Raw genomic sequence first — 17,201 nt, 5'->3', positions numbered from 1 at the left:
TCACTTAGTGGACTAAACAGGGCTGTGGCATTGGACCTCTATGTACATTAATCTGCAGCTGCAGCATTCACTTCTTTGTGCTGCTCAATAGCTTGTAGAGGCTCTTCACTACTGATCTAAATGAATTGTTTGGATGATTATCAACAAACAGTGGGTTTGGTATGCATCCTGCTGCTGTGTTTATCCGTCATTGCCCAGCTGTGTGATGTGTATCCATCGTAAAATGTACTGTAGCTGCAAGATGCAGTGCACTGTAAAGATTATTTATAACGCTCTCTAGAGCTGCAATGAGCAGCAAAATAACTTCTAAAATTCTGATTAGATTGTAGAATAAAATGCTAAGAAACTGAGTCTAGAATGGAAAAAAAGAAATGCGTTAATAAGATGAATGTGATCAATCATTGATCAATGATTACAAGTACTGTGTTTTCTGTGATTGATTACTTTTTGAAAATTACCTTACCAGTCACAAAGGGTGTGCTGTGGGTCATGTCCTTAAGCAGGGTTTTGGGTTATTCTATACTTGTGTATTTGGCTGAAAGTCTCAAAGTAATCTATTGGAAAAAAGGCCCCAAACTGCCATTGTGGCAGCTCACCAATGACTCAACATAGCCGCATAATCTCAGCGAGGGAATTCTCCTGCATTCTGCTTTCAGGACAGCTGTTCCCTCTCTGTACTACTTTTGACAAGGGGTCACCTCAGTACATAGTCTCAACTTTTTCTTGACAGTTTATTTTTGACTCCGGGTAGTAGAAATGTATTAAAGCTCCAGTGAGCACAATATTTATGTAAAAATACACCTCTCTTAAGCCTAATTCCCATTGGGCCTGTAGCAAAATAGAGTTTGTCAACCCTGACCTCATCCCTGTTAAGAGCCTGTATGTTGCTGAAATTGTAGTGTTAGGTCATTAATGTGACACTATGAATGTGGGAAGGAAGTCAGACAACTGATGAAAAGTGTTCTAACAAGAGGAAGTCAGACAAAATAATTTTTACCTTTGTTGTCAGTGGTGTGCAGTTTTCTGGTGTCAAGTTGTATAAATTCTTGCTCCTATATTGTTTAAATGATGTTACCTCTCTTGTCAGTTGGGGTGGCCAACTTGTAAAAATGTGCAATCTAGCTTCAAAATATTGAATTTTTCATTTTGATTTCACTTCTATCATGCTCAGAAGTTTGAGCCTGTCTGGTGAATGAATTGCATTCCTGTCCTGCGCGCGCACACACACACACACACACACACACACACACTTGCTATACACAATCACTGCCAGCTACTAATTCAAGTGAGTTAATTTGTAATGTGCTTTTTTGTTGGAAAGTAACGTACAAACACGGCATCCTGTCACGTCTTCAAAGAGATACTAGGTAAATGCCTCAACTTTATTAAAGATACATTTTATTTTACAATATTTGCTACATTTACAGTGGGTCAGTTGAAAGGTTGATCAGATCCAGAGTGAAAATATTGACCGTGGTGTTCTTTTCGAAATCACTGTGCGATGTGAGGAAAATAGCCTGTTGTAGTTTTGTTGGGTGTGATAGTAATAAAGAGGTTGGTGTTACAGCCACTAAGATTGAAATGAAACCTATACCCATGTGTACTACCCTTGGCAGGGGTCACCCCAGCTCATTCTGTGGTTGAAATGGCTGACTGAATGTAATTCATTAGATGTGCGCAGAGTGTTGACATTTTAACAGGGCACAAATCAAATCTTATTTTTTAGGGGAACCTATGGCCTGCACAACAGCATAATAAGTATAGTAGGGAGACTGCCCTCTGACCAAATCACCCAAGAGTAAATAACCAGAGAAGGAGAATAACCAGCATACTACCGAGAAGCATCTGACTTGAAGTGCCCCTGAGCAGGACAATGAGCCTTTACCAGCCTGTCTGTAGCTGAGGCTGCATTGAAGTAGTAAATAAAACTTAATGACCCTCCATTATATTTCAATGTATTGATTTGACATTTGATGAGACAGATAGATAGATAGATAGATAGATAGATAGATAGATAGATAGATAGATAGATAGATAGATAGATAGATAGATAGATAGATAGGTTTAAGGATTTATATCTGTGATAATTACTCCCCACTGTTGCTGCTGAGCAGTGACTCAGCACTGCTGCAGCCTCAGCTCAACGAGGGAATTCAGGAACTAGTCCACCCAATTATGGCTGTGTGTTCTCTGGCACTACTCTGACATAAGGTCACAACAGTGAGGGCGAGATCAGCAGGCATGGTGTAGTTTTTCAGTTTCAAGAGTTTTTTTTATTTTTTTTCTGGGGCGTCTCGGGTTGGGCATGCCAACCATTATTGTTCTGCATTACTGTTCAGATAGACTGAATGGGTACAGTGTGCATTGTATGTATTGTTGACTGAAACTGACCAGCAAATGTTGATTTGGGTGGCAAATACATATCTGCTATGACTTTAGGATCACAGTAACAGAAAGATTACCATCAGTTTCTGCCCTGAGGAGACCCTAAAATTCACAACTTGACTGACTGAAGGTCTTTCACTGTAGGTTTGCGTGGTGCACACTGCTCTTAATGTTTAAGTAGCCTATTGAGCGGCTCTTAACTGCTTTGCTGCTTGCTAATGACCTCAAAGTGATAACGCTTCACTTATCCCTTCAAAGAGCATCCACCCTTAAACAGAAAAACTGTTTTTTCTTTTTTTTCTTGGACCTGTACGGTACCAAATTTGAACATGAGAAACTCTGTCCTGAAATACTGTAAGTATTGCAGGAACTAAAGCTAAATAATGTAATGGATTCAATAGAAAAGAAATACCGAACTGGAGTCATCAGACTGAAGGCACATTTGTCTTAGTTGAAGATTTGTAAAGGCCTAGACTACACTTCCTGTTGTGGTTGCTTCCTTTCTTTCTTTGCTTTAGAAAATAAAGAAGCTAATCTAATGTAGTTTCGGGTTGCAGGCTGCTCTTAATGTGTTTCTAAATGGGCCTATTTGGATCTATTGAACAGCACTGAGCTTCTTGCTAATGACCTTAGTGTGATAACAGTTCCGTTTCTTCCTTTAAGTCTGCTGTTACTATGCAATCTGCCTTGACTGTCTAGACACACACATACACACAAACATATAAATAAAGGCAGGCACATGTAGGTAAAACAGGCCTGCCTAAACATCATTCTGTTTCAGTTGTTAAGACAGATACACCTAAGAAAACCACCTCCTATACACACACACAGACACAAAAACACACATGGATACACAGAAAACCAGTCTGTTTTTGGTTTTGTTCGGCTTCACTCCCTTTAGACCACAAGCTGCTGTACAATCGTAACAATGACTTTAACTTTTCTGACACAAACACACATACAGTCTTCAGTATCACCTTTTACTCTTTTTGGTTTAGATGGTATGTTTCATGTGGCTAGATTGAAAGCACCACTAAAATGACAAAGAGTCATGCTTTTTACAGTTAAAAATCATCCATAAAGGTGTGCCCTATAGCTTACCTGGTAGAGCTGGTGACCCATGTACCAAGGCTGAGGTCTTACTGCAGCGGCCATGGGTTCAAATTCAACCTGTGGCCCTTTGCTGCGTGCCATCCCCGCTCTCCACCCACATTTCCTGCCAAACATGGCGATTCAACATTGTTTGTAGATATAATGTTACCCTGTAGATATATCTTTTATGGAGTCTGCCATGAGGGTGAGAGAAGAGTGTTGTAATCTGCAACTTACCGCTATGCCATGCATTCCTACACTCTAGTCCTTTAAGTTGTTTTCAAATGCATTTTTTTTTTCAGCATTGAAAGGAAGACACACATAACTCATTAGTAATGCTCCTTAAGTCCCCAAGCCTCTGAGTGGACTGGCACTGTGCCCATGTTTAATCCCAAAATACAAAATATATATTTCTTCATTTGGGGAATAGATTTTTTGAGGAAAAGAAAGCACAGGACCAAGCTGTGTCTGCTGTAGCAAAAAAAACGTGCAATTTTATTTCAGCTTGACTGCATATATGCCTGTAAAAGTTTATTACTGTTTGTACTTGTGACAACCAATTGGCACTGGTCTTTAACTGTCTGTTAAAATAGTTCTCAAACTAATAGTTTGACTGATGTTTGACGGACAAGAAATTATTTCTGTATCCCCAGTTGACATGATCAGCGCTACAGTTGATGGATAAAATATTGTGTCCTTAGAAAATGGGTAAGAAATATCCAAAGATTGTAGCATTGGTGATGATGTATCTTTAAAAAAATCTACAGAAACCCATGTGTCCTTCTGAGAGAGTGGAAAGGCTAATACAAAAACACATAAAGTACAATGGTTTATTAATGCTCCCTGTGATTTGTTGTCAGCCAGGAGTTAATACCTCACAATGTTGTTTTGCATCTTTTCCCCATTATTTGTAGCCATTCTGGAAAGACTAAACATTGCCAGAGGCTGCAACATTCAGTGTATAATAAGATAGTAAAATGCTTTGCACAAGTAAGAGTCTCATATTTATTGAGCTGCATCTTGAATGTAAGTTTCTGATGTTAAAAATAAACCTTTTTTGGTAACACTTTATAATGAGTACACACTATTAAGCATTAGTTAAGCATGAATAAATAATGAATTCATCATTTATAACGCATGAATACACATTAGTATGTAGTTTATAAACACAGTTAAAAATGTTTTATTCATCATTGATAAGCACATTAGTTATGGATTAGTAAATTCTGAATTCATCATTTATAAAGCATGATTCTGCTGTAAATAGTCATTACTATGTGGTTTATAATCACAGTTATAAATATTTTACTCTTCATTGTACTGTACATTTCTGCATGCAGTGACTGTGTTAGCAGATGTTCTATAAAACTCACAACAAATTCATTTTCTAATGATGGCCTATAAACAGTTATTAATGCAGGAATTCACAGTTACAAAGCACTTACTACTCGTTAATTAAGTATTTTGCACAAGCTTATCTAAAGTGAGCACTATCTATGGCTTATTAAGCATTTACAAATGAGATATAAAGGCTGACAATGCCTCGAGACTCAGAAAATGTTCAGTTATCTTAACAGACGAAGAAGAGACACAACACAAAGGGTTATAGAACATATTGTATTGATATTTACTGCAACTTCCCAACATATTGTATGAAGACGAACAAGGGTGGTTTATGAAGACATGCTATTGTTGTGATCTTATCCCGCTCTCAGCACGTCATCAACGTGCTGAGAGCGGGAGGCGGGATGTTATGTCATATTTACGTTAACTCTCAGAAGTTCCTGACAGTGCAGCCAAGGGGAGCATGGAGAAGCACATTGGAGTCGGCGGCCGTCAATGAGTGCCTAGCAGCGGCAGGTCGGCTTAGCCAACGCGGGCGGGTCGGTAACGTTAGTAACGTTACTAACATTAGTAACGTTAGTAACGTGAGTCGGGGAGCGAGGGCAAACACCTGCAGCTGCTGACAAGCTAACGTTAGCTTTCAACCATAATGTGTGCTACCAAACAAAGACACATACTCACCACTAGAGCCGCTGACGGCCGCCGACTCCAATGTGCTTCTCCATGCTCCCCTTGGCTGCACTGTCAGAAACTTCTGAGAGTTAACGTAAATATGACGTAACATCCCGCTCTCAGCACGTCATCACGTTGATGACGTGCTGAGAGCGGGAGCTCAACGTGCACGTCCCAAACAGATAAGATCACAACAATAGCATGTCTTCATAAACCACCCTTGTTCGTCTTCATACAATATGTTGGGAAGTTGCAGTAAATATCAATACAATATGTTCTATATCCCTTTGTGTTGTTTCTCTCCTTCGTCTGTTAAGATAACTGAACATTTTGTGAGTCTTGAGGCATTGTCAGCCTTTATATCTCATTTGTAAATCCTTAATAAGCCATAGATAGTGCTCACTTTAGATAAGCTCGTGCAAAATACTTAATTAACGAGTAGTAAGTGCTTTGTAAATGTGAATTCATGCATTAATCACTGTTTATAGGCCATCATTAGAAAATGAATTTGTTGTGAGTTTTATAGAACATCTGCTAACACAGTCACTAATCATTAATACATGTCTGAATAGTGGATGTGCAAGTGCATGCAGAAATGTACAGTACAATGAAGAGTAAAACATTTATAACTGTGATTATAAACCACATAGTAATGACTATTTACAGCAGAATCATGCTTTATAAATGATGAATTCAGTATTTACTAATCCATAACTAATGTGCTTATCAATGATGAATAAAACATTTTTAACTGTGTTTATAAACTACATACTAATGTGTATTCATGCGTTATAAATGATGAATTCAGTATTTATTCATGCTTAACTAATGCTTAATAGTGTGTACTCATTATAAAGTGTTACCCAAACATGTAGGAATACAGATTTATACAGTTATATGTGGCTTCCAATCCTGTCATTATGGCAAGCATGGCCAAAGGCTTAGCTATGCATTGCTGATTCTGGTGTGTTGAAATGCTTTCTTCTCATCACCTGTGGTAAAGTTGTTCTTCACTGTAGTTTGATTGCCGTGTGATGGATTCTCATCCACAACATCGCATGTTCATGGTTCATTTTAGTCCTCTAATACATGAGAAACTCACTGATTAGGAGCTCTTTCTCTTAGAGGTTCTCTGAACACAGCAGAAGTCTGCCATGTCCCATTCTGTCAGGGATATGATATACAACTAATAAATAATGGACAAGCAGCAAATAATAGAATACCAGTATTACTGCATTTTAGAGCGCACAGTAGATTGATGATCCAGTGCTGTATGCATGCAACTACAGCCCCGAACGTGCCTGCAAGTAAGGCCTTTCACACCCAATTTTCTCAGTGCTCAACAGCAGAAGGGTGTTTGCGAGATGCAGTGTGCATAACTCCCAGAGGTGATTTGTGCAATTATGAATGTAAAGGAGGATGCTGGCAGATAAATGTAAGGGTGCTTTCAGTTTTAGTTTTGTTCTTTCGCTCTGTTCCTTTTCATTAAAAAATTAATTGTTTTGAAAAACTAATATGTCAATGTCAAATTAATAGTTATACCTTTGTCATAGCAGCTTTAATTAAATAAGATGATGGTCACAGCCAAGAACATTGGTTGTCTCTCTCTCATGCTGCTTTTATCATTAGTAAACTAACATTTTAGAATATTTCCTCCCACATTTGTTGTCTCCTGCTACAAGGAGAACATGGCTCCAAACTCCTGTATCACTAGGTATTTGCCGATTGGGAAGTTCTGGGCCGATACCAATACTGATGTTAAAAATAGCAAATTGGCCATTGCAGATGTTTTTCGTTGTTATTTAATCACTCGTTTGTGCCTGGGAAACAAAGACATTTATGACGATAAGCGTCTCTGCCTTGTTACAGCTCAGTCTCAGTCTTCTCATCCAAGAGGTGAGACGCAGAGCTGAACAGGCGCTCAGGGTCCGTGCTGCTTCATGGAGCACATATTTGCGTGCAATTTGTGCCAGTGCTGGAGAAACGAGATGATTATTTTTCCAATATCTGAGTTGGAAATTACCAACATTTAGCCGGCGCAAAGTTGATGCGACACAACAGATAAATGGACACTGATATTGGTGAATGCCATCTTATTGGCCGATTATGCGTTTTCCTCATTGCACGATTCATTTCACTTTCTGGCATATCATGGGTCCCCCGGAATACCTGGGTTTGATGATCATGAGCTATCAGTTTCGTCAGTTTTCAGAATATATTGTGTGTTGTTTTTGAAGACTGAATGTGAATGCACATTTAACAACCTATTGATGTACTGTAAAACAAAGTGCTACTGAGATTGTGTTAGTGCAGCACCATTGTTCCACTCATGAAGGTAAGCCCAGCATTGTGAAGAAATGTAAAACTTTAGAGCTGTTTGAACTAGTATAGTAAAACCTTGCTTCCTATTATCCACTCTAAAATGATGTCCCTATGTGCTGTAATTAAATATTACTTCATAGCATGAAGCATTACAGCAGCCATGAGGTTTTTTCTAAAAGGATATTTAGTGTTTACAAAATGATATTTTATAATGGATGTATTTCACCTGAACTGCACTTTCATTGATCGAGGGCAGTTGTTTGTAAATCAGAACTCCCATTTCAATACTATATATACATTTTAGGGGTAAGAAATCACAAGACCATCCCTGCAGAATTTAATAATAAATATCTCACTGGTTTTCTGTCTTTATTTTTAGTTGTGTCTGTATTCTCACCTTTCTGCGTCTCTGTTTATAAATGCTTTAATGTTTGCTTTTCTTTTCTTCTAGGTGATAAAGCTGTCATTTGAGGAGTTTGACCTGGAAAGAGGATATGACACACTAACTGTGGGAGATGGAGGGAAGATAGGAGACACTCGGAGGGTACTCTATGTGTAAGCACCACTTATATTTTCTGGCCTATAATATAGTAATATTGATATGTAATGGTATAGAACATAATGGTGGCAATCAGAGAAACAATTGGAGACATATGGATGCTGTCATGCAGGTACACATTATTGGATTGCATTATCAGTTTGTTAGTTTTGATGGAATGTTTGGTTCACTAAACTCTATGGGGTACAAGAGGAATATGTTTTTTATACAGAGCTTAACAACAATGCTGTACAGCAATAATAGATTATACATCTGTTATTTAAGCCGGTAATGCCTATCAATAGTTTCTTTCATGTATCGTGTATGTTTTTTTGTGTAGACTTACAGGCTCCAGTGTCCCTGACCTCATCGTTAGCTTGTCCAATCAGATGTGGCTACACCTGCAGTCAGACGATACAATTGGCTCCGCTGGGTTCAAGGCGGTCTATGAAGGTATGGCTTTCTTTATAATGAATACAACTGCTTTAAATGAAACTTTTCAGCCATGCTTTTCATTCTATCTCCTTTGTCTTTGTCTCTGAAACACACACACACACACACACACACACACACACACACACACACACACACACACACACACACACACACACACAAATAGACATAGCTTATATACACTCACATAATGGAGTGTGAAACTCATGGCGTTGCTGACGTGGGGATTCAGGAGTAAACACAACTGTTGTCTGTCCTTGTGTATACATGTGAGTGTGTGTGCGACTGTGCATTACAGGAAGGTAATAAATGAATTATGAGTCAATCAGTTGATCGTTTTGCTTGGTTATTTTTTCATATTATGCCAAAGCTGACACTGATATAGAGATAAAGATTGTGACAGTAACAGTGAGTGAAGGTGAGAGGGAGAAATATAGATGTTCCTCTAAATACTTTTTTGGAATAATCCATTTATATATTTGATTACATACAGTATTTTACCATGCAGCTCTTTAAATGGAAGTGAACTAAATTGAATTCACTTTAGACAAAGAGGTAAGACAGGTAGCGAGAGAGAGAGAGAGAGAGAGATAACTTGATAAACATAGAGACAGGGGAAGGGGGACAACAAGAAATTGACAGAGTGGGACAGAAGAAGAAAAAATGACAAATTGAGAGAGAAGAAATCAACTGAGGGAGTGTGAAAGGGCAAGAGAGAGAGAGAGAGAGTGAGATGGATGAAGGTTATGCTCTTGGTTCTGCTTAGCTATGTTTGATTCAATGATGTTGCTGACACTGTTGTCCAGGGTCAGTTACTGTTCAAGGGATTCAGCACAGTGTATCTACAGAAACTGTGAGTGTAAGCAACATGTAAACATCATGTTACAAAGTTTCTTCTCAATATGAGGCTAAGATGGTGCAGACCTAGATTTAACAATTAAAATGGTTTGTGTTTAATATTTGCCCTAACAGCAGTAAATGCCTTCTCCCTCTTAGTTTAAGGAGCCAGAAACACTCAGGTGACCCACCTTAGTTATCTGATATATATTACATTTTAAGACAACGAGAAATATGACAATATGAAATTAAGAAAAAAAGACTGGAAAAAAATGAGGAAAAAAACGGTGCTTAATGACCTCTAGAAGATCTTGTAGTTTTAGCTGTTCCCCAGGATAACTGAACAACCGCCTCTGGTGTGTTTTGTGTCTGTGCCCTTGCATGTATGTATGTGATGCTGTCACATTGTATAATGTCACTATGTTACCCGCTTTGATCAGTGTTACCCCCTGAGAGCGCTTAGGTTTTTGGCCCTGCAGGGAAAACCAGCACGTGTGTGTGTAGCTGTCTTGCCTTTTGAATGCTGTCATGTTACACTTGTTAATCAAACCAGCTCTGTGTTTATGTGTGTGCATGTGCATGTTTAAGAGTTTGTGTTAATATCATAAGCACACACACTGAAATGCTGCTGCCAAGTTTTCAGGCTAATGACAATTGGTTGTGAAAAGAGTAACGATGTAAATAATGTATTCATTTTTTAACTCATCAAAGGACTGCAAATTAGCATTAAATGTCTATAGGATTCTTCTCTAGAATTGACAGTATCAGTATGCACAAGTCGTGCATCTGGATACCATCCTGGTTGACTTATTGTAGATTTTAAACCTTTATTTTGACTCGACTTAGCTCAACCTCAAAATGCAAACAAAAAGCAAAGATTAATGTTGTGAAAAGAGTAGCTTGGTAGTATTTTACAGTACAGTATACTCCAGTTTTACACAAGCAGTTGGATAAAACACAAAAGAGTTTCGTAATGGTGTTTCAGAATCAACTCAATATGGCTCCCCACTCAGCTCAGCTTCAATTATGCATCTACTCCTTTTTTGACAGAAGCTACGTCAGGCTGCGCAGGACAGGTTGAGCTGGACAAGAGGTCCTACACAGGAATGGCATAGAGCATCGGGTTAAATTTCTAAATAAAACTCCCTGTGCAGACTCGTGAACGTATATCACATCAGACAAAAAACGAATCATTTAACTAGGTAGCCTACTGACCCATGGTAGGAGCACAAAATGTCATAGACACCATGCCTGGTGGAATAAAGGCAGACCATATACATCTAAACATGTATGCTATATGCTTGGGGAAATGGTTGTAGTTAATGGGCTAAAACAAACTAGAACCACAAGAAAGGCCCCTTAAATATCCATCAGTGTATTTATTTTCTTTCTTTTGCTTAGTAACATTTGATCATATTTATTTTCTGTATGTTTTGTTGTATTTTATCTACATTCTGCACTTGAGTAAAACTATTAAAAAGTTACAAAAAAAGAAAGTGACAAAAATAAGAAAGAGAAAGAAAAAGAACAAACTAAAAAAAGGCTAAGAATGAGTGAGAGAGGGAGTTACCACCATAATGACAGACTTACCAGGGGCTCAGGATCGCTGATATCCATCCTGACACTCGTCAGCTGTGTGACAGCTAGCTGTGGGCCACACACACACACACACACACACACACACACACACACACAGACACGCAAGCCTGCCACTTGTTTGAGTATTCTATTCTTGTGGGGCGCACTTCTATCCCAACAGATAGTAAAAGTGTAGAAGACATACACACATACATTGCTCACCTTGAGATGTATTTGCCCAAAGCGATTCCAGGAGCATAGTAGAGCATGTGTTACAAGATGACAGACGTCTGGTAGAATGTCAAATTTTAAAGAAGGCGAGTGAGGGAAGAGCAGTGGATAAAAACAAACTGCCATTAAGGGAAGAAGGGATAAAAAAAATGAATGACAAAATGAATGGAATATGATTGCAGGCCAGTTTGGCAGTACTGCTAATGTGACACTCATGCCAATAAAGCACAGTGTATTGAATCAGATTGAGAGAGCAGGAGCGATACGAAAAAAAAAAGAGCACAGTGGGAGAGAAGGACAGAGACGATCTGAAAGGAGGACAGAAACAAATAGATTAAGATAAAGACATCAGAGAAACGACACGTGTGTCTGAAAATGTGTGTATGGGAAGCAGTTGTATTTTGTACAATGTTTCAAACATCAGTGTTGCTGTCTTTTATTTTAACCTCCTGCTGGCTCCTTAACACAAGCGTACACATGGATCAGTGTGTGTTTGCTACCTGTGTGCCTCCACTTATTGTTTTGCCTTTCACAATTAAAGCTGAATTACACTGCAATTACCCTGATGGCAATTAACTGTGAGAAGGGAAAAAATAAAAGGAATTTCTCATGGGTTATATTTAATTTCCTAGCACAGCCATGTAAAATATAGACATTGTTTTTGGTGCTCTACACAGTCATATCAACATTGCTGCTAGTCCTCCTTTTAGGATTTGTCAGTTCTAACCATTTGTCAACCAGTTGGATAAACCATCTGTCTATCCCCATCTATCACAGGCAAACTTCAACCGATCAGATCAACACACCATATAACATTGTCAAACTCTTACCGTCGGGAGAAGAGTAAAAATATCTTTTCCATTGATAAAAGCCTTCAGTGCTGTTCTTTGCTCTTCTTTCAATGGAGAAATTCTGATATAACTGAAGCTGGCAGCATCTACACTAACCTCTTCAGTAGTCACCATTGTTGTTTTAGAGCAAACAGTCACTTCTCACACACGTCGTCACACAAATCTAGTGTAAAACTACGCCCATAGTTCATGCTGTAGTTGCCAGTGGTTCCTCATAGGAGACGTTGTGATTTGGGCCCAAGCTGTGTCCAGAGTCCAGCTGCCTAGGTTAAAAGAAAGTAGCTATTGCATACATTTTAAGTATGGCTCCTCTATTCTGCTATTGGGTCATATTGGGCCCCAGCAGAGTGGAAGGTCTAGAGAGCCTTGGGAAGGGTCTGTTTGCCACCTGCAGACTCATTCAAATATACACCCACATTAATCAGCCATAACTGCCCTACATACGGTAGCCTATGTCTTTGACCGGCTATGTTTTGTCGATTCCACAAGTTCTGTGACATAAAGAGTGATGTAGCACACATCTATAGCACATACATCAATATCAGGTATCCAAAATGTTGTTTCACATACCGAATGTTCAGATTTTATTATCTGAAAATCAATGTATGCATGTAATTGCCATTTAACCCCACCTCACAAACAACGGACAACCCCTTATCTGAATGTCACCATGTCACATGTTGACATTAATTATCAGAATAAAAACATTGTCTGTGTCGTGTGTGTTACAGAGATTGAACGAGGAGGCTGTGGTGATCCCGGGGTGCCGGCATTTGGTCGGCGTAGTGGTGATCGCTTTCAACATGGTGACGTGTTGACCTTCTTTTGCCAGTCGGCCTTTGAGCTAGTGGGAGAGAGAACTATCACATGCCAGCACAACAACCAGTGGTCAGGCAATAAACCCAGTTGTGTCTGTGAGTACACATATTTTTGTTGTAGGTGTTTGTGTTATCTTTTTTCTCTTACTTTGTGATATATCTTTCTATCTGTCTGTGCCTTTCATTTTTGCCCAATTACTGATCAACTTATTCTTTTTTCCTTCTTGCCTTTCTTCCTTTGTTCCTTCCTGTTTGTAGTCTCATGTTTCTTCAACTTCACGGCTCCATCAGGGACTATATTGTCTCCAAACTACCCAGAGGAGTATGGGAATAACCTGAACTGTGTGTGGTTGATTATCTCGGAACCGGGGAGCCGCATTCATCTCCTATTCTCTGACTTTGACCTGGAGCCACAGTTTGACTGGTTGGTGGTCAAAGATGAAGGTAATTATATTTTAATATTTCACCATAATTGTGAAAAGTTAACTAAATTAAATTAAGACCTCGGGATATGGATATGCAAATCCTTTATTGCTTAAAAGTGGATGGGCATGTGTATACTACGGAGCCCCCCTGGTGACACTGGATAAAAAAAAAATAATGCGTGGCCACACATTACTGTCTCGTGGCCACGATATAGTTAATGCGTGGCCACGAGATAGTAACACATGGGCACGAGATAATTATTGCAGTCATTTCCATGCAGAGACTGTTGATTGTTAACATGGACAAGTTTGCATTAATTTCATTTTATTTTAATATAGGAATGAATTACAATGACATACTTCAGTCACTTGCGGTTATGCATGGAGTTATTCTTAGCAAGAGACACTTAATTCAGCTGCTCAAAATGCATGGACTTAAACGCAAGGAATATGCTGATGTAACTAAAATGTAACTAACATGTAAATGTAACTAACTAATAATCAAGATAGTTATTGCGTGGCCACAAGATAGTTATTGCGTGGCCACTCATCTTTTTTTTTTTTTATCCAACGTCACCAGGGGGGCTCCGTAGTATACAACTTAAAAATAGTAAAATAATTTGGGAGTCCAGTCAAGTTCCAATCGCTGTTCCTCATTGTAATAAAGGTTATTGATTTGAACTGAATCGAGTAAAGCCCTGGTTTAACTAGTCATTAAAAATGAAGTAGTGTGTAATTGACTGGTTGTAAACCTGTCTTTCTGCAGGGATGTTATTTTATAGCAGCGTTTTGAAAAAAGTTGCTGGGCAATTAGTGCTGTTACACTGGGCAAACTGAAATTAAAGTTGTTGCTTCAAAGTCTAACAGTTTGTAAAACATTTCGATACTTATTAACAACGGTTTTGTAGCTTTGCTGACAATGTGGTGATCTACAGTCAACTATTATGCCTTTAAAAAATGCATACATTCAACAACAAAAAAAAAGTCCAAAGAGAGGCTGTAGTCCAGGAAGAAAATAATTCTGCATACCAATGCAATAAGATTCTGCATTAGAAAAACCCAAATGCACCAAGGATTTTATGTGACATTGAGACTCATGACTTTCTCTTCTTTTTTATTCGTGGATAATAGAACATTGAAATACAAATAAATGACAAGCAAAAGTGAACAGAGCATCCACAGTAATAAACCATAAATCTCCTGAGCTTGGAAACGGTAGCATGAAATCCAGCTTAAAAAATCGAATAAAGCTGCATACAAGGTACGCTTTTGAACATCAAGTACAGTAAATGGTTAACATAATCAGAAAGCCATTGTTGCCATCTAATATAAGAGAACATAGCGATAGATAGTTACAAAAGGCTTTTGTCTAAATCTCTTCTCTTAGATAAGATAACGTAGGACTTTGTCACTCTTTCGACTATTGTCACGTTCATTCTCTCCCCACTCCTGGTCTCTTGACTATCAATGCAATAATGACCAAGTGAAAGAGCTTTTGGAGTGCTGAAGAACAAAGAGACTGCCTCTTTATAACTCAGTCGCTGTGTAGCTTAACTGTGTCTAAGTGCATGGGATCCAAAACTACAAGTCAAGGAGAAAATAAAAAGAAAACTTTCTGTGGGAGTGCTGGTGAAGAATCCCCATTTCAGATTAGTTTTATTACTGAAGTGTTCTCAAAGCTCCTGTTCTGTCACTTACAGGGTTGTCAAACACACTGCTTTCATTGCACCTTTTGTAGTTGGTTTCAAAAGAGGATTTTGAATATTATTTTCAATTAAGTGTGTGTACTTAACAGTGTAATCAAAAACATGCTGCAGTGGATGATACTGGTTGCTCTCTATTATGTTCAAAGGACTGGATGACATTTTTGAAAGTTCAGGAATAATGTAAAATAGTGTCAATACAATGATGTTCAGCCATTATCAATACCATAATCTTGAAACTATTATAAGATGTAAATGTTTCTAGAGTATATAATCTGATATTGAAAATGCCCTTGAACTAGCTAATGAACAACAAATACAGTATAATAACATCACATTATCAGCTGGCTCAATAGAATATCACACACTGAATTTAGGTATCTATCTGAATCTAAGTAAGGATTGCATATGTCACACCACATGAACAAGGGCATGTAACTTAATACAACTTAATATATACACATTTTATCCGTATGTGAATGGTTTTTCTAGAGCGGAATTAAAGATTGTTGATTTGAATTTGTTTGAATCACAAATCAAACCATTTTGCATGAGGGTAGATGGCCCTTAGTGAATGAACACAGAAAATGTCGTGTGGGAAAAGGCCATAATGAATAATCACAGTGCTGCTTCTCCTACCCATGCAAAACTGCAGGTGTTTTCTGATGAATCACAGTTCTTGCTGCAACACCAATCTGCCAGACTCCTGGTGTGCCATCAGCAACAACAAGCATTGTCTTAGCTCTGGCAGTGAACTGAAGTTGTGTATGCCAATAGCTTTTCAGCATCCGTTGACATTTATAATCACCAATCACACTTAAAATAAATTTCCAATCACATTCAATCAACACAATAAGGTGGTCTTTATAATTTCACAATCTTTCTCACTTACTCTGCTGCTGGTGGTTGATCTGTTTATTTCTACCTGCTACAAACTGCTGTTACTGGCTGTGACGATTGATTTATCCATCAACCACCTCAGCCTCCTCCTGTGCTCCTGTCCTCCTCAAGTGTCTTATTACCATATGTGGGGTATGACATTTCTTTCCTGGTGCATTATGTATTCTCCATATCTCACTGATATGGGCCTGCTGGGTTCTGTTCTGTGTAGCCCTTTGGGTTTTATTGTGCTCCCCACTGACTCTGTCGCTGCCGGTTGGATCATTGAGGAGCACCCTCAAGAGCAGAGTGTATTCTGCCAAACATAAGTGTATAACCATTTGTTGCAGTAAATGCTCCTATGCTGTGACACAAATGTCTCAGACAGAAATGAGGTGATGCATGGTTACAGCTGTACAGGCCAGTGGGGGAGGTTTAATGGTTTCCGGGCCATTCAATTGGTATACAGTGGGTCTTTTAATGGCTACAGAGCTGTGTCTTTATGCCAGAGCACACCTTGACATAGCATCCAGTTTCAGCCATTCATTGCAATCGTATACCCCCAAGGGGATGATGGGTACTTTGGGCAAGATAATGCTCCCAGCCATGGTGACAGAATTGCCCAAGAATGCATGGTTCAAGACACATTCAGGTGAAATAACGTTAAGGACTTGGACACCAAAATCCCCTGATATTGCTCTCTTTTGGATTCACTGAAATGCGGTATCTGTAGAAAAGAGCATCTACACATCAACCTTTGGCTGTTGTATGAAGCATTGATGCCTGAGAAGACAGCAGGTCCCTTGCTAAGTCACTGCCAAGCTGTTATTAGTGTTAAAGGTGGTCCAGTGCTGTACTGAACAGGGGTCTATGTTTTTCAGGTCACTGACTGTATATTTTGTCTGTTAAGTTAGAAATAAAGTTACAGCCAGCTATCAGCTTGGTGATTCAATTTGATTTCATTTTAAAGGGTCATGATTCAGTTTCAGTTTCATCAATGAGATGGTTCATGAAACAATATTGTACTAGAGTACATTCGTATATATGAATTGTTGCACTTCTCTGTGTCTTGT

At 38.7% G+C, this 17,201-nt stretch overlaps 1 protein-coding gene across 2 annotated transcripts in view; it reads left to right on the top strand.

Annotated features, from left to right (window-relative positions):
- The window catches only part of LOC127352220 (CUB and sushi domain-containing protein 1-like), a 396,058-nt gene that overhangs the window by 239,254 nt on the left and 139,603 nt on the right, over window positions 1-17,201 (top strand). For both annotated transcript variants that reach the window (XM_051380421.1, XM_051380419.1), the window contains exons 11-14: window positions 8,267-8,370; window positions 8,694-8,806; window positions 13,035-13,217; window positions 13,380-13,565. In XM_051380421.1, the coding sequence (XP_051236381.1) occupies window positions 8,267-8,370; window positions 8,694-8,806; window positions 13,035-13,217; window positions 13,380-13,565 (586 nt within the window). The remainder of the gene's footprint in view (window positions 1-8,266; window positions 8,371-8,693; window positions 8,807-13,034; window positions 13,218-13,379; window positions 13,566-17,201) is intronic.

The sequence above is a fragment of the Dicentrarchus labrax genome, unplaced genomic scaffold (genome assembly GCF_905237075.1).
Source record: "Dicentrarchus labrax unplaced genomic scaffold, dlabrax2021, whole genome shotgun sequence".
Lineage (NCBI taxonomy): Eukaryota > Metazoa > Chordata > Actinopteri > Moronidae > Dicentrarchus > Dicentrarchus labrax.
The sequence above is the reverse complement of the archived record's forward strand: the minus strand, read 5'-3'. Positions and strand labels throughout refer to the sequence as shown.